This window comes from Manis pentadactyla, chromosome 4 (assembly GCF_030020395.1).
Source record: "Manis pentadactyla isolate mManPen7 chromosome 4, mManPen7.hap1, whole genome shotgun sequence".
NCBI classification, from domain to species: domain Eukaryota; kingdom Metazoa; phylum Chordata; class Mammalia; order Pholidota; family Manidae; genus Manis; species Manis pentadactyla.
The window spans coordinates 171,037,808-171,064,022 of record NC_080022.1 but is presented as its reverse complement, the minus strand read 5'-3'; the positions used below and the strand labels follow the sequence as shown (position 1 = coordinate 171,064,022).

Below are 26,215 nucleotides of genomic sequence, written 5' to 3'. Positions count from 1 at the left end.
GCAGAAATGAAAGGCTATGCATGTAGTACAGAAGTTAAATCACTCAGGTCAGAGAAAGAAGCACAGAGTCAGGGTCAGAGGCACGGCCGGCCACAGTGTCGCTTTTGCTCCTCTGTCTCAGTCTTCACTCTCTCCTTGTCCTCAGTCATTCTTGCTTCCATCCCAGGCCATGTTATAAAATAATCCAGCCATCACTGGTCCTCTCTACTTACTGAAGTCTTTCTGCCTGTTCTGGGGACTGTAGCTTCTCTCCAGCTCAGTGACTTGTCCCTACCCACTGTTCCATTGACCCAGAAGTGAACTTGGGCTTGGAACAGGACAGAAGGTAGCAGAAGCTTCTGTGATTTCAGAGCTCCTGATATGATCTCCCTCTGGTCAAAAGCTGTTCCCTGCACTTCACTTCCTGGCTTGGCCTGGGCTTCCAGCAGGCAGAGGTCACCTCTCCCCAAAGGCTTCTCAATGCCCCCACTTTTTTTTGTTAGTTGTTATTTTTTATTAAAACATCATTGATACACAATCGTATGATGGTTCCAAATACACAACACAGTGGTTCAACTTTCACTCATATTATCAAGTCCTCACCCCCTCCATTATGGTCACTGCCTATCAATGTTTTAAGATGTCATAGAGTCACTAATTGTATTCTCCATGTTGTACTACCGTCCCTGTGACCTACCTATGTTGTGATTGTGAATTGTTGTGCCCTTTAATCCCCTTCTCCCCCCACCCCACTCTTCCTAACCCCTCCCCTTTGGTAACCACTAGTCCCTTCTCAATGTTTATGCATCTACTGCTATTTTGTTTCTTCTGTTTTGTTTTGTTTTTATATTCCACAAATGAGTGAAATCTTTGGTATTTGTCTTTCCCCACCTGGTTTATTTCACTGAGCATTAATATCCTCTAGATCCATCCATGTTGTTGTAAATGGCAGGGTTTCTTTTCTTTTTATGGTTGAATAATATTTTATTGTGTCTATGTACCACCTCTTCTTTATCCGTTCTTCTACTGATGGACACTTAGGTTGCTTCCATATCTTGGCTATTGTAAATAGCGCTGCGATAAACATAGGGGTCATTGCTTCCTCTTTTAAGAGGAGAGAGAGGAAATGGGAGCAAGAGAGCGAAGGTGACTAAGGTTTAACATTTTCCTGGGAGATGTGTAAGTAAGAGAAGGAAAGAAAGGGGTTACCAGAGGCCACACCCATACCTGTGGGTCTCAAAAACTAGAGAAATTGAGTCCATGGGCCCATCCCTTAACTCACTGTCCCCTACCAACCCCCATACTTTCCTAAAAGACATGTCAGTTAAAAAAAAAAGGTCAGGTCTTGTTTGGGCCCATTTTTTATTTATTTTGAATAGGTAATACAGTCACATGGTTCAAAATTTTAAATGTACTAATGAATATACAGTGCTATGTCTCCTCCCTCCCCTGTCCCCACCTCCTGGTCTCCCAGCACAGAGGCAACCAGTGTTATCCGTCTTTTCTGATTATGCATATACGAGCAAACATGTGCTTAGAGTCTCTTCCCTCCTAAAACACAAATGGGAAGTGCATTATACACACTTTGCACTTTGCCTGTTTCACTGGAACATTATTCCTTATTGTATAAAAAGAGATATAATTATTTTCATAGTTGCATAATTCTGCATTGGCAGGCTCTATAACACAACGCTCTCGGGAAGGACGTCTGTGTAGTTTCCAAAGCCCCGCTGTTTGCATACCCACCCTCAGTGCAGACCCCCGGAGGGCCCTGGCTCATTTGTATGCCCACACGGGACTGGACAGCGCCTAGCTTGGTGGCAAGGGGACCCTGGGTCCTTCTGCTTTCACCCTTGGCGCTCACCCAGCCTCCTGTGCTGACTGCTGCAGAGTATGGGGTCACTGGTCACACCCAGGGCCTAGCACACAGTGACCACAGCGCGTCCCCCGGCACCACAAACCCACCCAAAAGCGCCTTCAGCTGCTACTGTTGCTATAGCTGCGCTCCACCGGAGGATGCAGGGCAGGTGAACACAGCCGGACAGAAAGAACTGTGGGGAAGCACACCCTGCCCCGGACAGGGATGCGGATGCCTCCTGCTCCCCTTATGTGACAGACAGCAGGGAACGGACAGGGATTTTTCCACTCAGATTCCATGTCCCTTGCACTTTGAGACTTCTACCGGCCTAGAGGCAGGAAAGGAGACCAAGTTGAGAGATGAGGGCTAGGGGAGCATCAGGGCACAGGAACATCCACTCAGGGCTGGCACAGAAACGCCAGGATCAAAGAACAGGTAGGAAGAGGAGGTGAGGGCCTGTGGAAGAGGAAGGAAGAGGGAGAGAAGGAGGACTTGGAGGAGAGGGAATGTGGGGCAAGGAACCCCTGCCAGTCCATCCCTGGATGTGGAGGCCTGGCAGTGACCCTGCCCTAGGCCCTCTAGGGACTCTCCCCATTGCAGAGCTCCCACCCTCCCCTCCCAAGGAAGCGACTGGGGAGGCCCAGAAGAGACTTGGAGATGGCTTAAAAGGTTTGGGAAAGCCAGAAAACAAAAAACCAAAACCAAAATGTAACTCCTTCAAAACAGAAGTCTCCTGGGAAAAACTTGGTGTCACACCAGTCTCTCAGCTGGCCGTTTGTCTCCTCTCTGGGATGGGAACCAGCAGATCTGGTTCAACAGGTCAACAAAGCTGCTCCCCTCCCCACACACCCTGGCCCTGGGGTCCCCGGCCACCTTCCCCATCCCAGGGGCCAGCTAGTTGTGAGAGAAGCCCCCGTGGGAGAAGGCAGGGACGTCAGGGGCACAGGAAGCAGCCTGGGGGAGGCAAGCCAGGGAGGTGACCTCACAGTCCCCAGCATCCTGGTCCCCCTGGAAGTAGATGGAGTCAGCAGAATCGAAGGAAGGGTCCTGGTCAAAGAAGTTGTAGGGTCGGAGGAAGAAGCCCACACTATTCCCCACAGTCACTGTGTTGGGAATGTCCTCTGCATGTGGGATGTGCAGGAAACCAGCGGTCACCCAGGCCACCAAGTCCTAGCCGGGGGAAAAAAGAGGGTCACGAAGCCTGGCTTTGCAGAGGACATACCTGCCTCCCACAGTAGTTATTAGGATTCACCTTGCCAGCCCTTCTTCAAACATTTTTTCTCAATGGCCCAGAGGTGGAAGCATAAATAGTCAATTTTGTTTTGGGAGTAACACCTACCTCCCTGTTGCAGCCGCTCTCCCCAGACCGCAGCCCTCCAACCCCACCCCCATCAGCTGACCTCTCCAGCAATGGTCTCGTTGTTGATGAAGCCCGTGAAGTCCACGGTGGGGGCCCAAGGGTCGTACTGATTGTAGATGCTGGTGCTGCTGGGCTCCTCCTCCTTCCGCTGGGTCACTGCCAGCTGGTACCTAGGGAGGCACTGGTCAGGTCTCCATGGTCGCTAACCCCATCCTGCTGCATGGTCACGTTGGAAGTGGGCTGAGCGCAAGGACATCAGCTTTCCCAGCTCATTCTCACAGCGATTCTGATGCTGCCCTGGCGGGCCACCCAACATCTTTTCCAGTCCTCCTGTTCATCTCTCTGTCATTTCACAGTGTGGCCCCTCCCCCACCCCAAACAGCAAAGGGTCTCCACCGGGAACATGTGCCCACTGCATGCCTTCTGTTAACCAGAAATTCATCCAGAGCCCTTACCTCACCTCACTTAGTTTGAACTGAGTTCCCAGTTACCCCTCTGAATGCTCCCTTCCCACTTTCACCTCCCCCAGCTGCTCTCTGACCCTTCAGCACTCACCTCCCCCAGCTGAAGGCGCTCTCCATGGAGCTGTTCTGAGGCAGCGGCTCCCCAGCAAAGCTGAGCATCTGGATGCGGTAGCCCCGAGGGTGGCCCCACTTGTTGCTGTGGTTGCTGGCCAGGTACAGGTAGCGGGGTGAGGCTCCTCCCAGGGGGAAGGCAGCCTGCTCCTCTGTCTCCAGCAGCTTCCGGGTCACCTGCAGCCTCTGCATCTGGTGCTCGGGGCTCCAGGGTACCGCCATGGGGACAAAGGCCATGTCCTCAGCCCAGACCCAGTTCTCCAGTCCTGCCGGGGCAGGGGTCACAGTGGGAGGGAGGGCTGGTCACACAGCTGTCCTGCCGCCTCTGGACTCTGCCCCCACCTGGCTCCAGAGTGGGGGCCACAGAGAAGCCCAGAGCTGAGTGTGCCCCCTGCTTCTGTCCCCTCTCCCCAAGATATCCCTAATCTTCCAGCGAAACTGTTGATCTTTAAAATATTTCTTCAAAGGTTTCATTCATTTATCCTTCACACTCATTAGTGGAGAGGTCTGTACTAGGCCCTGGGGCCACACAGATGAACGAAGCATAGTCCTTAGCTCCCTCTCTCACAGAGGGTGCAGAAGGCAAAGCCCCTACTGGCCTGCAATAACGTGAGAGCACATTCAAGGTTCCAGGTTATATGAATACAGGTGCAGGCAGCACCAGCAGAGATGACATGGCAGGGAACTCTAGGCAGGGATACAGCATGAGCAAAAGCCTGACTGGGACACATGGTGCATGCGTCCAGGGACAGGAGGGTGTGGGTGGGGCCAAAGCAGCACATGGGGAAGCATTTGAAAGGCATGTTGGAGCTGCATTCTGAAGAGAAGGAACCTTGCAGGCCCTTCTAAGAAAGAGATCTTGTAAGTGATGGGGGAAGTGGGAGCTGTAGGAGGCAGCAGAACGGCATGGGCTGGTGGGTCCCTCTGGGCACAGAGTGGACCTTGGAGGTGAGAGGAAAGCAGAAATAGCAGAGATGCCTGGCACCAACAGGGGAACGGCAGTGGGGCCCAGCAAGGGGTATGCAATATATCAGAGGCACAAAAGAAGAAAATCAGTGATTAACTCAATGTGGGGAAGGAAAGTGAAAAGACAGACTCCAAGACTGTCATGTATCTTTGGCTGTCTCTGTGACCAACTCCAGGAGCTATCTGGAAAGTTCCACAGTATTCATTCTACCCCTTGCACTTGGTGTATTGTGCTCAGAAAGAGATGGAAAATTAGGAAGGAGGAGGGCCTATCTCCCAAGGAAATGTACAACCTGGAGTGTTCCATGACTGGCCTACATGTGCCAGGGACTTGGCACAATGCAAGCAGATCCTCCAAAATGCCAGCACCACAAGTCAGACACAGAGAAATGAAGTGAAAATCAAAGGGCTGCCTCCCTGTGCTGAGGCCCATGGAAGTGCAAGAAGAGGAAAGGGCAAAGGGGAACCTTTTAGCCCAGATCCTGCCTCTTCCCTGAGCTTTGCCATTTCCTAGGATTTTCTGAAGAGGTCCCCCGGAGGGCGAGTGACAGCTGTGCACCCAGCCACTGAGCTAAGATCCAAATAAAATTCAGCAGCCAAGTCTCCCACCCAGCAAAAGAGGAAACATGAACTCCCAAACTGCATACTCATGCTCAAATCTTCATTTCCTGGATAAACTCCATAAAACACAAAGCAAACAGACAATGCTTCAGCCCCCTCTTCTGGAATCCTTGTGCCCCCCAAGACATATCTTACCTCCTACATCCAGATCCACCTTGAAGTGGGCACTGTGGGTGTGGACAGTGCCCAGCGTGTGCTCCCCAACCTGGTTCCCATACTTCCGGGCAGCACCAAAGAGGAACGCTGAGCTGATGTAGCCCGTAGCATGGAATCTGACTTCTAGGGCCCCACTGGGGTGGAAGACCATATCCCACACATAGTCATAGTTGAGCAGAGTAGACACAGATCTGATGACCAGCATTGTCTCTGTAAGGCCCCCAAAATAGTGGGAGTAGAAATCTGAGTGGTGTCGCCTCAGGGGGAGACCCTGGTTCTGTTCAAACACGCAAAAGGCATCATGTATTGTCTTGGGGGCCTGGGACTCCAAAAGAAAGTGCCAGTCCACATAAGTGGCCAGGTAAGGACAGTCCACCCCACGGGTCAGAGGTGTGGCGTACTTTCCCAAGCCAAAGCTGCCGTCCATGTAGCGGGTCAGCATCGCCGCAGGGGAGTTGCCGCCATAGACGGTCAAGGCCTCCTGGACGCTGACTTCATAAGCTATTCTCTCCCCCTGGAAGCGGATGTCGAAGACCCTCGGGCCACTGAAAGCTCCGAGGCCAAAGGAGAAAGTCCACAGTGAAGAGGCCACTCGGCTTCCCTGGACACTGAAGCGGGGGCCCTGGGGATAGAACTGCAGTGGGGGAGCCGGACCCCGGGGAACGTGGGACTTCAGCGACCAGGACCCACCCGTGCCATTGTCTGGGATCAGCAGCACATTCACCAGGCCGGCCTCAAACTGGTCCTCCAGCTGGGCCAGACTCTCATAGTAGCGGCCTTGAAAGAACACCTTCTGGATGGTCCAGTGGGCAGGGTCCAGGGCCTTGTGGTCAACCAGCAGCTCCAGCCCCACGGGGTGCAGATAAATCCCAGCCCCTGAGATGTTGTAGTAGAGGCCCAGCCAGGTAGCCCGGTCCCCTGACTGCAAGCCAGGGGGCGCTGTGATCATCATCACCAGGTTGCCTCCTTGGCGTTTGTAGAAGCAACAGTGGTGCAGAAGCCCAGCAACCTGAGGCAGCTCTCTACGGAAAATCATCTGGTCTATGTCCAGGTACTCTCGGAGCCGCATGGGGCGTCGGTGATAGAGCAGGGGGCCCCCGTGACGCTCCAGGGTCACATCCCGCATGTAGGTGGGGTGTGGCAGCGGCCCCACCACCAGCTCACTCACGTTGGGCTGGGCTTGTCCACCAAATAAGATGATGGCCAGTGCCTCCCGGGCGGGTGGGGGTCTCCCCCTGTCCAGATGGGCCAGGGCTGCAGCCTTGGGGGGCAGCTGCAGTTCCACCGAGAAGACACAGTTGTCCGAGGGGCGGGCCTGGGCTGCATCCACCAGGCCGGGGCCCAGCTGCTGGGTCAGAAAGCTCATCACAGCCATCAGCTCCTCTTGGCCCAGGTCTGCAAACAGCTGGCTCTGGCCTGGGTGTGTCCAGGGCTGGGCACTGGGAGGTACAAAGGGGCAGCGGGGAGGCAGGCTGGGTTCACCCCCATCTCCACCCCTGCCAGCTAGCAAAACACACACCAAGACAAAGATAGCGATGACAGCCAGAGCAAGGAGCACCAGGGTGGTCTTCTTATTCATTGTCCCGTGAACAGAGGGACAGAACCGGGGTGGAGACGTGTGTTCTTAGGCCAGCTGAAGAAGGTCTCTCTTGGCTCCTACACTGGGGAATCCTGAACTCTGGCTAAGGTTCCCCGTATTCAGACGCAGAGAAGAGAGAGGGTGGGAAGGCCAGCGGGGTGGGGCAGGCCGGGGTTGGGGGCGGTTCTGAAGTAGGGCAGGAAGCGATTTCCACAGACCTTACATGGCTTTGTCATCCAAGCTCCAAATCAGAGTCTGTTCTCTGGGTCAGGGTTGGAACTGGAGAAAGCTGGGATCGGGGGAGGGAGGGGGAGCAGATTTCAAAATAACGCAGCTGACCAGCCTGAGCCTGGAAATGTAGCACCAGCTCTGAGCTGGGTCTGCGCAGAGCAGCCCCTCATCTCTCTCAGCCCTGCTTCTTCTCGGTCCACATGTTCCTTTCCTTATAACTTGGAACTATTGTTCTCCTTCCAAGGAAGTCCCCACCCCCAGCCCTTCAGCTTCCCAAGTGGCATTCCTTGGCCAGGTCTGTCCCCCTTGCTCTCTCTCCTCCAGGGCTAATTTCCTTGGCCAGAGTCCTTGATATTCTTGAGAGATCCTATATACTTGAAATGTCAGAGAAGAAATTCAAGTAAAAATCTGGTAATACTCTTTTATTATAAATTACACATACCATCTATTTTCACAAAATCCTATCTATTCTTCCATTTCAAAGCATGTATGTAAAGAAATGTTTGGTAAAACATTCACTGAATGTGAGCACTAGCTATATGAGTGGTAGGATTTGTGGTGTTTTTGTTTGAATATTTTAATAGTAATATCATTTGTATAAACTGATCATTTTAAGAAAATGAACTGGAAATAAGAATTAACCAAAAGGATATATGGGGGTTTAGTGTGGGAGGAGGCTGTTTCCTAAGACACATTTAAGAGGGGGAGTTAAGGAGACAGGAAGTGGGACTAGAGAGGAAGGTACATGTTTCAATACTCCCCTCCGTGTCCCACCCCCGGAGCTAAAAGCCTTGGTAAGAGAAAGGGGGCAGGTCTGGGACACAGGCTGCCAGGTGGGGGATACAGGCCACAGGGTTGACACTGCAGAGCCCAGCATCCTGGCCCTTCTCAAAGTAGACGCTGCCAGGGGAGAAGATGGAAGGGTCTTCATCAAAGAAGTTATAGGGTCGGAGCAAGAAGCCAACTCTGTTCCCCAGAGTCACCGTGTTGGGGACATCCTCAGCGTGGGGAATGTGCAGGAAGCTGGCTGTAACCCAAGCGACCAGGTCCTGGAGGAAGAGGGAGGAGCTGGGGGACTTTGGAGGCAAGATCCAGAGAACCACCCCTCAGCCACAAGCAGCAAGCAACAGCTTCCTTAGGCCTGCTTCCACCTGCACGTAGCTCCTGGCCGGCATAATAGGCACGGTGATCCATGCGACAGCTGGTAGGATGGACAGTGTCCCAGGGCTAATCTCACTCCAGGAGGTATGACCCATGTTCATCCTTGACCCCCAAATCTGAGAATTAGAAACCTACCATTCCCTTCAACCTACAGCCAGGGCCTGGGCAGCCAAGACACCGTGTGCTGAGGAACCCCTCTCCTCTGCCCCCAAGGCTACCAACCTCTCCTAAGAGGGTCTCATTGTTGATGAAGTCAGCAAAGGCCACAGAGGGTGTCCAGATGTCATTCTGGTAATAGATGCTGCTGCTCTGTGACTCCTCCTCTTTCCTCTGAGTCACCACGAGCTGGTATCTGACCAGGAATGTTGTAGGAATGTAAAGTCAGAAAATGTCAAGAGCCTTTACTGGTCTAGAAGACATGTACATCAGATTCTGCATGAGACCATTTCCCATCCCACAGCTACTTGGATCTGAGAGGAGGTACAGGGGTGAGGAGTAAGCCACAAACAGTGAGTTGGGATCCCCAAGAGCTGGGTTGGGTAAGGGGACCAGTCCTTCCCTACCACCCAGAGCCCAGAGCCCTCCTCACCTCCCCCAGCTGACGGCCCTCTCCATGTCGCTCTCCAGGGGCACGTGTATGCCGCGGGGGCTGTGGACCTGGATTCGGTACCCGCGCCGGTGACCCCAGGCATTAGTCTGGTTGCTAGCCAGGTAAAAGTAGCGGGGAAGGGGGCTTCCCAGGGAAAAAGCTGCCAGGTCCTCCCTTCCCAGGACCTGCCGAGTCAGCTGTGGGCGCTGCAGTTGGTGCTCCGGACTCCAAGGCACTGCCACAGGTTTAAACACCACGTCTTCCACCACCACCCAGTTTTTCAGCCCTGCCAGGATGAGGGGAGGGAGAGGATTTCCACACCAGGTTGAGACAGGTCCCTTGTCTTCCCCACCATGCCCACTGCACTGGTCTGACAAAGAGCACAGAGCACTCTGTGCCAGGATCAAGGTCTGGACTGCAGGTCAGCCCATCTTCTTCCAACCTGCCCTGTCCAATACAGTTTACAGCCAGTCAGGTAGACTTTTCCATTTAAATTAAAATCATTTCCTCCATCACACTAGCTACATTTCAAGTCATTGATGGCCACATGTTGCTGGTGGCTAACGTACTGGACAAGGTAGAGAGCATTTCCATCATTGCCAAAGTTCCATTAGCATGGATCTACCCAATAGACCTTGGACCAGTTCTTTGCTTCTCCAGTTCTCACTTTATAAAGGAACCTCTACACTGGACATAAAAGCTATTCTATGGCAGAGCTCTGTAAATGGAAAAGCACAAGCAGGTGACTGGTAACGTTCTTCTATGAAAGGGGTATTTGTCTTAGAGAAGCAGCTGGCTGGACATCCATGCTGCCCTTCATACTCCTCCCAGCTTGGAGACTTTGCTTTCTTTCTCAATAAAGCAGGGAACATTTTCGGAGTAAATCTGTATCTTTAAATGTCCAGGAGCTCCCTGGGACCCTTATTGCATTCCTAGCCCACTTGCACTTATCATAGACTCTCTTTCTGCAGGGTTGTACTGTTCCTGTAAACAGGACCTATACGAAGGTACCTGGTTCAGCCCCTCTGGCCCACAGCACTGGCTTCTGCTGCACATCTCAGGGATCTAATAAATGTTACTTGATTCTACTTTCCAAGGCTCTTTAATGGAAAAGAAGCTTCAAATAGGAAAAGTCATTCCAAATATGTCAAAGAATAATCTAGTCAATATGCTTATTTCAGTCCTGCTATTTCCTTAGTTCTCCCTCCTTTCTGCCCTCATATGAGCACAATCTTCATACTCAAGGTTAAGAAAGCACTTCACAAGAAATATGCTTACAGTGCATCATACTCAGGCAGTTGCTTCCTGTCCCATCTTCCCTCCTCCTTAGTTCTCTTACTGTAAAACGGAGGGTCTGGTGGATTTCTAATTTTCTTTCTGGGTCTAATAGTCTGTGAACTGACAAGTTATTTTCTGTCCTGGACAAAAGTCTACTGGGATCAAGCCTGCTTTGTGTTTTGACCTCTACTTGAGAAATCTCTTCCTACCCTTGCATCAAGACTACCGCATGCCTGCCTTGTCCCAGTCGGCCCATTGTGATGACACGCCTTGGCAGGAATGGGCTAGACCTCCCCTAGATGGGGCCACCATCCTGTACCCCTTTGTCTGCAATCCTGTGGAATAAATGCCAGCTGTTGCCCCCCCACCATCTCAAGCCCCATACCTGCTTTTACTCTGAAAACCTCCTTAGACAGACTGCCACCTCCCTCTGCTCAGGCCCCTGCCTTCCTCCCCTCTGTGGGCCCTCAGAATTAGTTAGGGAAGGCTTGGGACAGCCCCAACTCCAGCCTCACTAGTCTCAAGACAGGGCAAATTCGCCACCCGCCGAGTCACTCAAGGCTAAGGCAGCCAGACATGGCCATTATATTTAAACTAGTTTCACAGTGGCAGCAAGTCAGAGCTAGGAGATCAGGGCTAGGCAGGGGAACGCAACCTTTTGCCAGATCCCCAGCTAAACCCAGTATTTCAGGCTGACTATAGTTAAATACACTTGAGTTTGTCCCTGCTCTGTGGCCACAATAAATTGTGGTATTTTAACATCACCCTCTTGCCTCTTCCGGCTTGATTTGGGGGTCTCCCTTCCCTCAGCCCCACCCCAAGTCTCAATCCTCGTCCCAAGCACTCACCTGCCACATCCAGGTCCAGCTTGAAGTGGAAGGCATGCGTGTGCACCGTCCCCAGCACTTGTTCCCCCACACGGTTCCCAAAGAGGAGGCTTTCCTCTCCCCCACTCAGGAAAGCTGTGTTGATATAGCCCGTGGCATGGACCCGCCCCTCTAGCGCCCCGTTTGGATGCATTACAAAGTCCCAAATGTAGTCATAGTTGCCTACAGATGACACAGACCTGACTACAAGGGCTGAGCTGGCCAAACCACCATAGAAATGACTCTCAAGGTGATTGTGATGCCTTCGGAGGGGTAGCCCCTGGGCCTCCTCAAATATACACACGGCCCCTGGGAGCAGCTGGACTGTCCCTTTGCCCACTAATATGTGGATGTCCACCATTGTAGACTGATAGGGGCAGTCCACTCCCCGCACCAAGCCCCGGCTGTGACGGCCAAGTCCATAGCTGCTATCCAAGTATCGGGTCATCATTGTCTTGGGTGAATCAGCACCATAGACAGACATGCACTCCTGAACACTGACTTCATAGGCCACACGCTCACCCTTGAACCGAATATCAAAAATCCTCATGCCACTGAACACCCCATGGCCAAAGGTAAATGTCCAGAGAGAGGATGCCACCAGGTTCCCCTGCACAGTGTATCGGGAACCCTGGGGTGAGAACTGAAGAGGAGGAAGAGGACCTGGGGAGATCCGGGACCTCAGGGAGGAAGTGCCATCTGGCAGAGGTAGAGGAACTCTAACTACTTCCAGCTGGCCAGCTTTAAATTCCCATTCCAACTGGCCCAAGTCTGCATAGTAGCGCCCGAGGTAGAAAACCTGCTGGACAGCCCAACGGGCAGGGTCCAAGGCCCTGTGGTCCAGCAGTAGCTCCAGCCCCACTGGGTGAAGGAAAATCCCAACACCTGAGATGTTATGGTAGAGGGCTAGCCAGGTGGCACGGTCCCCTGAGCGCAAGCCTCTTGGGGTGGCTGGCACAGATGCCAAAGTGGAGCCATTGTAGTTGAAGACAGAAGCCAGGAAGACTGGTGCCTTGGTTAACTCCACCTCCTTCAAGTGCTTCCATATCTGTACATACTCAGTTCTCAGCATGGGGCGTCGGTGATAGGGCAGGGGGCCCCCGTGACGTTCCAGGGTCACATCCCGCATGTAGGTGGGGTGTGGCAGCGGCCCCACCACCAGCTCACTCACGTTGGGCTGGGCTTGTCCACCGAATAAGACGATGGCCAGTGCCTCCCGGGCAGGTGGGGGTCTCCCCCTGTCCAGGTGGGCCAGGGCTGCAGCCTTGGGGGGCAGCTGCAGCTCCACCGAGAAGACACAGTTGTCCAAGGGGCGGGCCTGGGCTGCATCCACCAGGCCGGGGCCCAGCTGCTGGGTCAGAAAGCTCATCACAGCCGTCAGCTCCTCTCGGCTCAGGTCTGCAAACAGCTGGCTCTGGCCTGGGTGTGTCCAGGGCTGGGCACTGTGGGATACAGAAGGGCAGCGGGGAGGCAGGCTGGAGCTACCTTGGCTGGTCAGCAAGACAAAGGCCACGGCACAGATAGTAATGAGGGACAGTGCCAGGAACACAAGGACTACCTTTAGATTCATTGTGAATGCTGAGAGCTAAAATCAGAGTTCTACCAGTTACTGACATCAAATCAGGGTTTATATTCAGGAGGATGGATAGGAATGGAGAAAACTCCACCCTGTGGGTTGGACAGGAAATTTCTGACCTTAATTTACGTAATTCTGTTCCAATTTTCTGTTCTGTGGCTTGGCTCAAGGCATTACTTCCACGTGCAGAGCCTCTCCTCTGTCCCTGAACTCTTATCCATGTAATAGGAGTTCTGATTTCCATCAGACCACGTAAGAGAGCATTTGGAGCAACTCTGCTCTCTACCTTCTACCCAGAATGGGTCTGAGGAAGAATGCAAATCTCAGATGTCCCATCAAGTCCCATGTGTTACATGCAAGCACTGTAACCATCCATTTTCCTACCTCCTGGCAGGCACTAATCCCCAATATTCCCAAGATCCACTGCCCAGTTCAGCAGTAAGCACTGTTTTGCCAGCTGTCTAAGGACAAGCCCTTGATTCACAGTCTCAGTCGTCTATCCAGTCAGTGCAAAAGTAGGAGTGGTGAGGGCCTGGGCTTAGCAGTCAGATCTGTACACAAGGCCCAGGTCCCTAAGATGTGTGCCCCCAAGGGGAGTTACTTATCAGTCTCAGTGTACTCACTTATAAAGAAGGGATAAAACTACCCTACAGGTTCGTAAAGAGAAATGTGATTATGCACAAAGTGCTTAACGGAGTCTTACACGGGGTAGGCATTCAAATATTGTTAGCTACCTATATCGACCTCTGAAACAGAACAGATGTTCCTCCACTGTTCAAGACCTTAAGTCTCTTTTTGCAGAGACAATGAGGGGATCATCGGATGTCATACGGTTATTCCGCAAGGTAGAAATTGAGGAAACTTTATTTTAGGGGGAGCTAGGGTCCTAAATTGACCTCCAAATCATTTGAAAACCAAAATCAGGAGTCCGGGTCATCTCCTCAAGAATTTGAGACATTATTCAGAGAGGAGACTTAGAAAAGGGTAAAGAAAATGACAGGATAGGGTCTGCCTCGAACCAGGTGATTCCCCACACATGGGACGAGAGCAGCCTCTACTGGCAGTCCACAGGCATCACTGGGGAAGGAAGGAACTGGGAGCTTGTGAGGGTGGGGACAGAAGGCAGCTTAGATCTGGCAAGAGCTACCTTTCATGTAATTCAGACTGAACAAAAATGAAGGACCCACCCTTACTTCTTGGTAGGCGGAAGCCTCAGTCTTTCTATTTTTCCAGAAAAAAGAGGCAGTTTGTTTGGTATAAAGACACCCAACAGGGCAGCTGAAGGGGTTACGTGGAGGTGGGTGTCGCAATGTGCACGCAAGTTGAGTAAGGGTATGTCCCTAGCCACCAGAGCATCGCACCATGGTCTGCAGCTTTAGAAAGAGGTCAAAGTACCTGTATTTTTAATAATTTCTTGACATGGTAAAAGAATTTTACATTACGATTCAAGGGGGGTAGGGTGAGGTGGAGCGGCAGCGGAACAATCCAACAAACAAAAGGGGAAACAGAAACACGTGGTGGGAGGAGGGAGGGGTTTTAGCTGGAAGGGATCTGGAGGGTGGGTAGGGGCACTGCCCAACTAAAATGCAATTGGTTTGTTACTGAGTACTACTCATGGGAAGACAGCATCCTGACTCCTTCTCTACAGCACACTGGGAGTAAAAATGACGCGTCCAGGGGGGAGTATGATTGGGGGTTGGAAGACAGAGACGGGAGAAGAATATAAGTCAGAAACAGACACTGAGCGTCACCAGCAGGCTGAGTGCAGATATGCACTCTCCAGTATTGATAGAACAAAACAGTGGGGTTTGATGAGGATTAACCCAAAAGCTGTAACAAGTGGTATCTCTGGAATATTCAAGAGATAGGAGGCAACTCTTCTATGGTTTTGACTTGCCCAGCAGATTGCCACATACACAATGTGTACATGCATGTGTGTGCATGCACACACACACACACACACACACACACACACATGTGACTGCTTTCCCTGGAAGCACAATACTATAAATAAGAAATATTTTTCCCAAAGGGAAAGCCCAGCAGAAGTGGCAGCATCTGGACCTCCCAGACCACCCCCCAATTTCTAAATGGCCTGGGAAGAGGGAACCAGGAGTCAGAGGACCAGCTTTTGTAATAACACCAAAAGGACCCAAGTCACAGACCAAGGAGCCTTCCTCAATCCCTCTGCTTCTCATCTCTTGGTTCTCCAACTCTCCAGCCTCTGGGCACCAAGAGGCTACAATATTGGGAGACAGTGGGCCCTGGGGGATGAGGATTAAGACAACCATCACCTTCTGAACAGTGTGTGTGATAGGGTTTGGTGAAAGAAGTTCAGGTAACAGACTAGGAAGGCATGTGCGTGCATGTCCATGTGTGTGTGCATCACGCACATACGTGTATGTGAAAATCATAGTTATAAAAACACCTGAAGGAGCTAGGGCCTTGGCTGAAGGTCTAAAGTGTTTGTCATGATCAGTTCAAGGTGAGACAGATGTAGACTGGAAACCCTAAATTATCACTAAGGCAACTGGGCCAGGGAGGATCCAATGTCCCACAGTGGCAAGAGACACTAACTTTATATCAGGAAGAGAGGAGCTGCTCCCCCTGATCCCAATCCCTAGGAAACACCTAGCACTTTCCTGCCAGTTCCCTCAGCTTCTAACCAACTGACCATCAAAAGAAGAAAACACAAACCCCAAGACACAGGAGTGGGAGTGTTGGGGAGGGTAAGAAATACAAGTACTCTTGTGCCAAGATCCTGTGCACACAAACCTGGCATTCTGCAGAAATTAGGACAGGCTGGGTGTGGGCTATTAGGGAAGGGAATAGAAGAGTTCCTGAGGCCTGAAAAAAGAGGTAAACACGTCACAGAACTACATGAGAGTTTCATTAGACGCTAACTAAAAACAGAGAGAGGTGTGATTACTATTTCCAGCCAGTTTCCCCATCACGATAGTCATGTAACAAACCAAGGCAATGTCGGTCTTGGGCCAGACTCACAGAGTCCCCTGGCCCCGGCCCTGGCCTCAGTACAGTGTCTCTGCATTGCTGCTCCGAGGCCGTTTGATCTTCTCAATATTTTTCAGGATCATGTCATGTAGAGTGACCTGGGAGAAGAGGGAATAGGGAATCACACATCTGTTCTACCCCTACCTCCCAAAGAAAATGAGACCCTCCCCACTCTGCAAATCCCCAAGCAATTATCTGCATAATCCCAATCTCACTCACTTGACCTAATATCAGGGTAGCTGCCCTCTTACACCCCAAAGCTGGGTACAGCTGGGTATTTCAAAGGCCTTAAGTGTCTAATAACCACTAACAGTTACGGAGCACTTAACGTACCAAGAATTACACTGGGTCTTGTACTGTCTCATTCATTTTAAAATGTGCAATAGATACTCTGCTATAAGTTCCCTTTTAGAGATAAATAAACTGAAGTTTGAAGTTAAACTTGCCCAAGGGCACACATTACAGTAGAGCTGGTTCTAAACTTAAGTCTGTCTGTCTGTCTTTAACACCAACGTCTTCACTCCTACACTATTTTGCACTCCTCCCCATCTAGGAAGAAATAGGGAAATACTCTCAATGATTTAATATTTCTTAACACTTTGGTTGATGAGCACAATTAGTTCTACTCATTTTACCTCCGTCCCCCATCTCGACCAACCCCCAGAGAGTGTGGAAGAAAATTATCACCAGAACTAGGAGAAGCCAGGGCACCTGTGGGCAGGGACCAAGGTTGCTTACATATTGATTCCTTAGCTCTGATATGATGAGCCGAAGGCTGATATATTCTTTCTCATCAATCTCTGTCACCGTGCGGCGATAGTCCTCCTGAAAGGAGAGGCAGAGAAGAGGCTAGATCCCAAGGCCTGACTGTCCACAGACAGCTCTTTCCCAGTAATACTCACTTGTCCCGAGCCTACCACTTCCACCCTCAAGCCACAAAACCCTTACTTACCACATGGGGATATTTAGCTATTTTAGAAACCAATTTGGCTCTCGTAATATAATATCTAGGAGAGAGAAGAGGAGGAAGCTGCAGGAGACCCTGGACAGTGTTACCTACCTCAAAAGCCCCCAATTCCTGGGCCAAACCCAAGAAACCCTACCTAGAAATCTGGTCCAGATAAGATGCAGCTTCACTCTCAACAGTTCTCAGTTCTGCAACTGTCTCCTCCTGAAAACAAGTGAGACAAAAGTCACTCTGTCACCCAAGAGCAGATGAAAGAGAAAGAGGAAATGGACAAAGCAGGGGAGATGAGAACTTCTCCCAAACTTTCCTCTCCGGTGTGTTAAGACAGACATGTTACCTGAATGGACACCCCAAAGTTGTTCCCATCTTCTATCCTGGGAATCAGGAGCTGTACCCACATTTTGACCTGGAGGGTGAGGGGAGCAAAAAATATATATATGAGGACCCTGGCCTTGTCTGCTAAAGCCACAAAGTATACAGTTCAGGCTGCTGAGGCCAGATGCCAGAAGCACAGGTGCCAAGATACTGAGTCTGCCAATTGTTACATCACCTCTATGCCTCCAATCCCACGTCCACCATTTTTCATACTTCAAGCCAGGCTATTTGGGGTTAGCCCATAGGTCACTAGCCCCTGCCTCACCGTGTTGCATTTCTCAATCAGCAGCCGGATCTCAGGTTTCACTTTCTCAATAATGTCGACCAGCTGCTGGTTGCTTTTTAGCATCCCATTGGGCATCACAAACACCTTGGTTCCTGGCAGGGATAAGAACATCAAATGACTGGAGTGGGGTAACAGGACAGAGCATCCCCCACCTTTCTCTCTTCTTCCCAAGGCCCACGAGATGCTATGACATCTGCCTTTTATCTCTCACAACCCTAACAAACCATGACACCACCAAGAGAATCAAAAAGAGAGACTGTACAGATTAACTAATGAGGGTCTGAAGAACAAGGAAATTAAAACATGCTCTAAAGACTTAAGGGATAACTATTATTGACAAGGAAAAAGTATCATACTGAGACTGAGACTTTGGTGAAAAAAACTGATGTGTAGCCACCTCTAACCTCTCTCCTTTGGCAGTCCACACTAATTTAAACCCTCCCAGTTTGTTGGAAAACTACTGTCTAGGGGACTAAATAATGACCATGTTCAGCAGGCTTGGGAATGCTAACTCTGGGAAATAAAATCAGATCCTGCTTCCTGTCCAGAACACCAGATCCATCCTAATTCTTAGGGATGCAAGCCAGAGGGTAGGTGAGATGGGTGGTTCTTACCCTGAAAGGCCTCTTCACACTCATCCAACCTTCGTTTCTTATAAGTGGGCTAAGGATACAAAGTGACAGGAATTAGCCTCCTCTCCACACCCATATTCCCATCACAAGATACCCTTAAAGCAAGTTTAATTCCTTCCCTGACCCCATGGGTTGCCTACTAATTTATGCACAATTTACCAAGCACATACAGGGCATTAAGTTCCATAAAGCGATTTATACTCCAGCTGGAAAGAACAATCTTTCAAGAAATGTAACATATTAAGTCATTAGGGGATAAAGGTGGATACTATATACAGTAAAAAATGAACCACTCAACACAGGATGTGGATAATTAAGGGAATGTGAACAAATCTGCTTGTTCACAAAATAACACAATATTCAATCAACAAATATGTATTTAGAAACTGCTATGTACCAGGAACAGTGTTAGGTGCTGGAGACACAAAAATGATTAAGACAGTTTCTGCTTTCCAGAAATCCAAGTTCTGTCAATGAGACAGTAATGCCGATAAAGGACAATACAGGGTGTTCAGTGTTAAAAAAAAGAATGTGGACATATAACTGATAAGGACTAGGGGACTGCAGTTATATAGCAAGAACTACTCATCCCATAACAAGACTCAAGACATTGAAACACCTAAGAAAAGTCTTGCTTAGAGTCACAAGAACAGACCAGATAAACCCAAGGGAACCTGCAGCTATTAGTCCTATTTGAAACTTAACTCTAACACAGAGTAGCCTGAGCAATATTCACCTCATACTATAAAGGAAAATCAGGGTCTAAAGGGGGCATATTGGAGTCATCATGTCTGTAAGAATCCTTCTCCCCAGATTCCAATCCCACTGCCACTGTCTCCTCTGCACATGGTCAAACTGAGCAGAAAACAGAGGGCAGAAAACCTTCAAAACACAAAGATAAGTATAGGATACTTACACCATCCAGTCCATCGTGGCTGTTGGTGAGAAGAATGGGGTCAGGGACTGGGAGATTCATGTCTGAGTGGATCTGAGTTAAGTCATGGATGTTTAGGATTGGTTCCTGAAAGAGAGACATCCACCCCCAAAAACAACATTTGTCTTTTCAGGATGAACAAAAAAGTATTTCATTTGAAGGACAAGAAATACGGGTGCTCCACAGTGCAAGACAAAACAGAATCAACATCTGATTTGTCCCATTTGACAGAAAGACCGGGGCCAAAAAGAAAACTGGAGAATTTGAGGAAAATAAAAGGTTCTCTCACCTTCAAAAAACTATCAAGTTCTAACAACTTCTTTGGGAAAAAATTTGCCACCAAGTCTTCTGCCTAAAGATGAGGGAAAATACAGCTATATTAATAACTGTGGGAAGGTCTCTCTTTACGGTTCTCTCTTCTCTGGGGGACTCCCAACTATAGCCAACACTCATTTTTCTATTTATTTCACTCACCTCACTTGTGATCCGCTCCCTGAAAGAATCAACCTAAAATTAACAAAGGGAGCAACTCAGTAAGAGCAAGTCAGTAACTGGTAACAGAGGTAACGGCAGGATAGGAAAACCCAAATCCATCTATCTTTCCCTCACCTTGCATTTGTAATGAGAAGCTGAGAAGCCCCCGGACTGCAAATACTTAATTTTTTTGAGGACCCATTTCTCCATCTCAGGAGAGGCAAGTGGGGCTTGAGGGCAGCACCCACCTGTCTTCTCTCCCTCCCTTCCAATGTCTGAAGCTGTCTTAATTTGAGAGCAGACAAAAGAGATGTAGATAGGGGAGGTGTGAGCTCATAGACGTGCTAACTCCCACCCAGACCTGGCCTATGATACGAGACAGGCCTGACTCCAAGGGCAGGGGTAGTGGCAGAGGCAGTGTCCGGAGGCGGGGACGGTGCTGGGCTGGGGGACTTCCAGCTGTCACTGGTCTAAAGCACTGAGTCCACCACGTGTCCGCAGAGGTCTTCCCATAGCTCTCCACTACCAGAAGGGGTACAGAAGGCTACCTATATTATCCTCTCCCTCGATGCCGTCTCCGGGAGTTGGGGGCTGGGCTGAGTCAAACGGAGGCTCAGAGCTGGTGTCCCCATGGAGACAAAGGGCCATGGGGGATGGAGAGCCGGTCAGACCGCTCGGGGATCATAGCGAGGGGTAAAGAGGCCCGGACCAGTGCCGCTACCTTGAGCTTCACTTCCTGATCCACCTTCAGCAACGAGGCCATTGCCGGGCCGGGCCGTGTCCGTTCCGCTGGAGACCGGAGGCGCTGTGGGCTCCGGGGAGGGGGTCAGAGGTACGGGAGGAATCTCGGCTGCTCTCGGGACGCGGCCGCCCTTGCTGGCTCACTCACTCTGCCTGCCGTGAGCCCGCCTGCTTGCCGCCTGCTCCCTACTCGATCTCTCGCTAGACCTCCCGGCTTTCGCCCCACACGCCGGAATTACGTCACAGCCAATCGCCGGGACTCCGGCTAGGATCGCGCACGTGCCTTGCGCAGTCGCGCTGAGGTTCGTCTCTGGTGGCTCCGGGCTGGGCTCTTGTCTGCCGGGTTCCTGTGCCCTGTGAGAGGGAGGGCGACGATGCGTGGTTTACTGAGAACTGAGACTCGGGAACTGTTTGATTCTCTGTTAGCCCGGCGCTCGCTGTCATCGAAGGCACCTTCTGGGCCGCTGCCACCTCGAGGACAGGACTGACGACCTCGTCGCGCCCCAGTGACGTAGGCCCGAGGAAGCTGGTGGTCCCGGCAGTGGGTTCGGGTTCCAGTCTGCGACTCCTGCTGCCTCCTCCCGTTGGCCGAAGCTCCAGTGTTAGGCTAGAGCCAAACAGAAGACAAGTTCGTTGTACCAGACTTCCCCAACCTTCCCCCTTCACTTATTCTCCTACACTTCCAGACCTCGGAGATCAACTGCCTAATGGGCAAATTGACACCCCGGGTAGTGCTTGTCCAAGGCTTCAGTGTTTCCAGTACGTGGACCAGACCCCGGATCTCCGGACTTATAGGATATGCTAGAATACATTTTTCTAATGGAAGGCAGAGACCATATTTTCACTCTCCCATTCATTTGGTCCCCCTCTTAACATTGGTTATTTCGCTTAATAAAATGGGCGGGGACACTGCTAGAAATATGTGAGTTACTGATGTATGTTAAAATCTAGTAGCCACGTTAAAAAGTAAAACAGGTGAAATTCATTTTAATTATGTATTTAACCCAGTTTATCCAAATATTAACATTGCAACATATAAGCATTGAGATCTTACACATTCTTTTCTCATAACGACGTCTTTGAAGTCCAGTATGAATTTTACACTTACTTAAGAGTTGCCACATTTGCAGTACTCAATAGCCACATGTGGCTTAATGGCTCCCACATTGAGCAGCACAGCTCTAGGAAATCAAAGGTAAACAAGACTCAAAGTTCTCTGATCTCTTGGGGTTTAATACTGGGGAAGGACACCAGAAAATAAACTGATAGCATAATTGCAAAATTTGATAAACATTAGGAAACAAATGACTGATGTAGAGAATACCAAGCATCTATTTTAGGTTGAATGGCCGAGGAAGACCTCTCAGATAAAGTGACAAGCTGATATCTGAAGGATGTAAAGGAGTTAGCTTGGGAAGAGTAAGGGGGAAAGCCTTAAAGGTATGGGACAGCATAGGCAAGTGCCCTGGGGAAGGAAAGAGGTTGTCCTGTTGAAGAAATTGAAAGACTAGTTAGGGAGCTGGGGGCAAGGGTGGGAGTAGGGTGAGGAGGGTTAGCAAATAATTTAGTTAAGTGCAAAGGCAGATAATTGGATTTACATTTTGGGGTTGCTCTTGGCAGCTGAGCATTTATTCTGGGCGGACCTCTGCTAACTGCAAGAGAGACGGTGGCAACATGCAGTTAAATGAGGTATGACTATGGGCTTTGGAATTAGGTGTGGCTTTAAATCCTACCTCAGCTCCTTACTGTGATATCTTGGGATAATTACTGAACTGCCACATCTCAATTCCCTCATCTGTAAAATGGAATTTAAGTAATTATTAATAAATAATATGTTATTGTGTAGGGTTTTGTCAATGTTGGAAATCATATGTATGTAAAAGAACTAGCAGTGCCCGGATACAAGGCAGGCACTAGGTAAAGAGCAGCATTTGTCAAATAAGCTACCTGTTAGTGCTTAGCATGAAGAGATTACTTCTTAAACGATATAATTATCATCTCTGCTTTCAAACTCAGAGTCCTTTTCCACCTATTCAAGGCTGTATACAACATAGCCCATATACCCATCTTTCTACCAGTTTTCCCCCTTTTACTTCTGCTTTCTGTTAATACTTGTCCTTAGTAACTTTTGAACTCTGATCTGGAACTTAACTTCAGGAATGTTTTCCCAAATTAGCTTTATCCTATTTTAAGGATGCCATTATCTTGCATTTCTTTCAGAATTAATAACTTTAACTTGAAAACTTAATATGTTTGTGCTTGTTGAACTATGGATTTGTTCTCAAATAATTGTGTTTTGTCTTCTTCAAGTAGATTGTAAGAAAACATACTCATTTATTTCCCTTCCTCCTCCTCATCCAAATGTTTTATATAATACTCCACTCATTTGTTTATTTATTCAGTGAACAGTTGCTGAGAGTACCACTATGGTCAACAAACTTTTCATTTCTGGGTGAATCAAATGTGATCGCTGATGACTGGTCTCGCTTTAAATTCATGTACACAAATCCCAAATGGATGCACAGCCCTGCCTGAGAAACTATTTCATGCTCCTAATGAGTTTACTCTCCCACACTACAAATGACTGTCGACTTTCTCTTCTCCTTAAATCTCCTGTATTTTTCATATCCCACCTCCTTATGGTCTTGGTTCATTTTTCATTGATATAACAAGCAAATGAGAGCTTCTCTCATCACCAAATTTGTAATTTCTTTCCGCTTTTTTCCTCTTTCACTGAAGGAACAACGCTTTTCCCATCAAAAACCAACTCTTTCTTTTGTGCATGGCATCCCATCCCCTTTCACTTTCTCAAGGTCTGTGCTCCAGTAATATTATTTTTCCTACATTTATCCCTCTCTACTGGATCGTTCCAAACATGACAAATATCTCTCATTTTTAGAAAAACCCTCCCTTGAACCCAGGTTCCTATCACTCCATTTCTGTACTTTTCTTCATGGCAAGACTTCTTGAATGATAATATTGTCTCTTACTCTACTTCCTAATCTCCCATTTACTCCAGTCTACTCCAAACAGGCTTTCCCACCCTATATTCTGAGATAGTTCTTGTTAGGTTACCAGTGACTTCCAGCACCAGGGATCATTTATTTTCATCTTGAACTTCTCAGTGGTACACAACACATTAACTACCCCCCCTTTTTTAAATTAAGGTATCATTGATATACAATCTTATGAAGTTTTCACAAGAGCAACATTGTGTTTCAACATTCACCCATACTATCACGTCCCATCATTGCAATCACTGTCCATCAGTGTAGTAAGATGCTATAGAGTCATTACTTATCTTCTCCATGTTATTCTCTACCTGTATTGTGAGTGCTAATTATAATGTCCCTTAATTCCCTTCTCTGTCCCTCCCACCCACCCTCCCCAACCTCTTCCCTTTAGTAACCACTAGTCCCTTCTTGGAGTCTGAGTCTGCTGCTGTTTTGTTCCTTCAGTTTTGCTTTGTTGTTATACTCCACACATGAGTGAAATCACTTGGTACTTGTCTTTCTCTGCCTGGCTTATTTCACTGAGCATAATACCCTCTAGCTCCATCCATGTTGTTGCAAATGGCAGGACTTTTTCTTATGGCTGAATAATATTCCATTATGTATACATACCACATCTTCTTTATCTAATCATTTATTGATGGACACTTAGGTTGCTTCCATATCTTGGCTATTGTAAATAGTGCTGCGATAAACAAAGGGGTGCATATGTCTTTTTGAATAAGGGATCTTGTTTTCTTGGGGTAAATTCCTAAGAGTGGAGTTTCAGGGTCAAATGGTATTTCTATTTTTAGTGTTTTGAAGAACCTCCATATTGCTTTCCACAATGGTTTAACTAATTTATATTCTCACCAACAGTGTAGGAGGGTTCCCCTTTCTCCGCATCCTTGCTAGTATTTGTTGTTTCTTTTCTTTTGGATGTTGGCCATCCTAACTAGTGTGAGGTGATATTTCATTGTGGTTTTAATTTGCATTTCTCTGATGATTAGCGATGTGGAGCATCTTTTCTTGTTCCTTTTGACCATCTGAATTTCTTCTTTAGAGAAGTGTCTGTTCAGATCCTCTGCCCCTTTTTTAATCGGGTTATTTGTTTTTTGGCTGTTGAGTTGTGTGAGTTCTTCATATATTTTGGAATGTTAACCCCTTATCAGTAAGTTGTTTACGAATATATTCTCACGTGCCTTTTTGTTCTGCTGATGGTATCCTTTGCTGTACAGAAGCTTTTTAATTTGATGAGCTACCCCCCACCCTTATGGCAACCTGTTCTTTCAATTTCTTTAAACTCAGTGATGACTTCTTCATTTCCTTTGCTGGCTCTTCCTCCATTGCTCCACTTCTTAATGGTGTTATGCCCCAGGGCTCAGTCATATGTCTTTTATTCTTCTCTGCTTACACTTTCTTCCTAAGAACATGCTTACCTATGTTCATAGTTTTAAATACTATCTGTATGCTGACAGCCCAAAATTAATATCTCCAGTTCTGACATCTTCACTAAGCTCCAGTTGTCTATTTGACATTTCTACTTGGAGAGCAGCTAGTTGGCATCTCAGACTTAACGTAGCCAAACCAGAAACCTTGATTCTCCCACATACCTGTTATTTTCCTGCTCTTCCTCATCTCAGTACCCAACACAACTATCCACCTAGATGTTCAGATCAAACACCTAACCATCAACCTTGATTCCTCTCATTCCCTCATCTCCCCACATCCAAGCAATCAGCAGGTCCTGCCAGCTTTACTGGTATAATGAATCCTATGAGAGTATGCTTTCTCCCTCTCCTCACCTGTTATCCTAGTCAAAACCTCTGTCACCTTTGCTAGGACACTTACACTAGACTCCTATCTGGCCTCTTCATTTTAATTCTTGCCACCAACCCCCACTACCACATTCTATTCTCAGCACCTAAAATTATCTTCTAAGATGTCATCCATGGCCATGGCAGTAACCACTAAAGTTGAATAAGTTTTATGTAAGTGTATAACCCAGAAATCCCAACTTTAGGGAAGTACAAGCATACTCACCAAAAGACATGAATGAGAATGTTCACAGTAACACTACTCAAAATAGCCCCAACTGTAAACTACCCAAATACTACTTTTAGTAGTCAAGATGCCTTGACTACTCTCAACACTAGGATAGAGAACTAAATTTTAATATATTCTCATGATGGAATACCTCACAGTATTGAGAATGGATGAACTAAAACTACACACAAGACAGAAGAATCTTGCATATGGGGGAGGGGAGCTGAGTGCTGGTTACGTAGATGTGTTCATTTATGAAAATTCACTGAGCTGTGAACTTATGATCGTGTCCTTTTCTCTATGTATACTTCAGTATGCTTCTCATCTTCAGTGGTTTCCCAGCTAACAGAGGCCCCCCTGAATCCCCCAGTTGAAGTAACCCCACCCATCGTTGCCCCTACTTATTCTCTATCACATCATCCTCTTTTATTTTCCCCATAATACCTACTATATTGGTCTGCTGCTGTAACAGTATCACAAACTAGGTGGCTTAGAATGAGAGCGATGTGTTGTCTCACAATTCTGGAGGCTAGAAGTCTGAAATCAAAGAGTTGGCAGGATCGTGCTCTGTCTGAAGGTGTTAGCGGAAACCTGTTCCAGGCCCCTCTCTAGCTCCTGGTAGCCTCAGATATTGCTTAGTTTGGAGACAATCATCTTCTCCTTGTGTCTCTTCACATGTCTTCCCTCTGTTCATGTTCATCTTTGTATCCAAATTGCTCCTTTTTATAAGGACACCAGTCATATTGGATTAGGGCTCACCCTAATTACCTCATTAACTTGATCATCTGTTGCTGTGAACATTCTTATTCATAACCTCACTAACTTGAGTATGACCCTATTTCCAAATTCAGGTCATACTCACAGGTACTGGGGGTTAAACTTCAACATCTTTTAGGGGGACACAATTCAACCCATAACACCTACCATTGTCTGAAAATCATCATATTCATTTGTTTACATGTT

At 48.5% G+C, this 26,215-nt stretch overlaps 3 protein-coding genes across 7 annotated transcripts; all 3 read right to left on the bottom strand.

Moving 5' to 3' along the window:
* Window positions 1-1,569: 1,569 nt before the first annotated feature.
* Window positions 1,570-7,236, bottom strand: AOC3 (amine oxidase copper containing 3). 4 transcript variants are annotated; one of them, XM_057501520.1, is made up of 5 exons: window positions 5,495-7,236; window positions 3,753-4,038; window positions 3,238-3,367; window positions 2,824-3,007; window positions 1,570-2,293 (listed from the first exon to the last, which is right to left on the bottom strand). In XM_057501520.1, exons 1-5 carry the CDS (start codon window positions 7,092-7,094, stop codon window positions 2,262-2,264), a joined length of 2,232 nt encoding a protein of 743 aa, XP_057357503.1. In that variant the 5' UTR covers window positions 7,095-7,236; the 3' UTR covers window positions 1,570-2,261. The 4 variants fall into 4 exon arrangements, with proteins under 4 accessions (XP_057357503.1, XP_057357504.1, XP_057357505.1 ...); XM_057501521.1 differs by having other exon boundaries at window positions 1,570-3,007; window positions 5,495-6,537; window positions 6,684-6,983; XM_057501522.1 differs by having other exon boundaries at window positions 1,570-3,007; window positions 5,495-5,725; window positions 5,917-6,030.
* Window positions 7,237-7,311: 75 nt separating this feature from the next.
* AOC2 (amine oxidase copper containing 2) lies at window positions 7,312-13,991 on the bottom strand. Of its 2 annotated transcripts, XM_036882862.2 has the most exons (5): window positions 11,202-13,991; window positions 9,076-9,361; window positions 8,709-8,838; window positions 8,309-8,374; window positions 7,312-7,383 (listed from the first exon to the last, which is right to left on the bottom strand). In XM_036882862.2, exons 1-5 carry the CDS (start codon window positions 12,787-12,789, stop codon window positions 7,327-7,329), a joined length of 2,127 nt encoding a protein of 708 aa, XP_036738757.2. In that variant the 5' UTR covers window positions 12,790-13,991; the 3' UTR covers window positions 7,312-7,326. The 2 variants fall into 2 exon arrangements, with proteins under 2 accessions (XP_036738757.2, XP_036738756.2); XM_036882861.2 differs by lacking the exon at window positions 7,312-7,383 and having other exon boundaries at window positions 7,733-8,374.
* A 1,672-nt stretch (window positions 13,992-15,663) lies between these two features.
* PSME3 (proteasome activator subunit 3) lies at window positions 15,664-20,463 on the bottom strand. Its single transcript, XM_036882863.2, has 11 exons — window positions 20,197-20,463; window positions 19,476-19,508; window positions 19,291-19,353; window positions 18,984-19,088; window positions 18,050-18,098; window positions 17,415-17,527; window positions 17,112-17,180; window positions 16,911-16,978; window positions 16,760-16,814; window positions 16,546-16,632; window positions 15,664-15,905 (listed from the first exon to the last, which is right to left on the bottom strand). The coding sequence occupies exons 1-11, from the start codon at window positions 20,236-20,238 to the stop codon at window positions 15,825-15,827; spliced, it is 765 nt and encodes a 254-aa protein (XP_036738758.1). The 5' UTR covers window positions 20,239-20,463; the 3' UTR covers window positions 15,664-15,824.
* Between the last annotated feature and the right edge of the window lie 5,752 nt (window positions 20,464-26,215).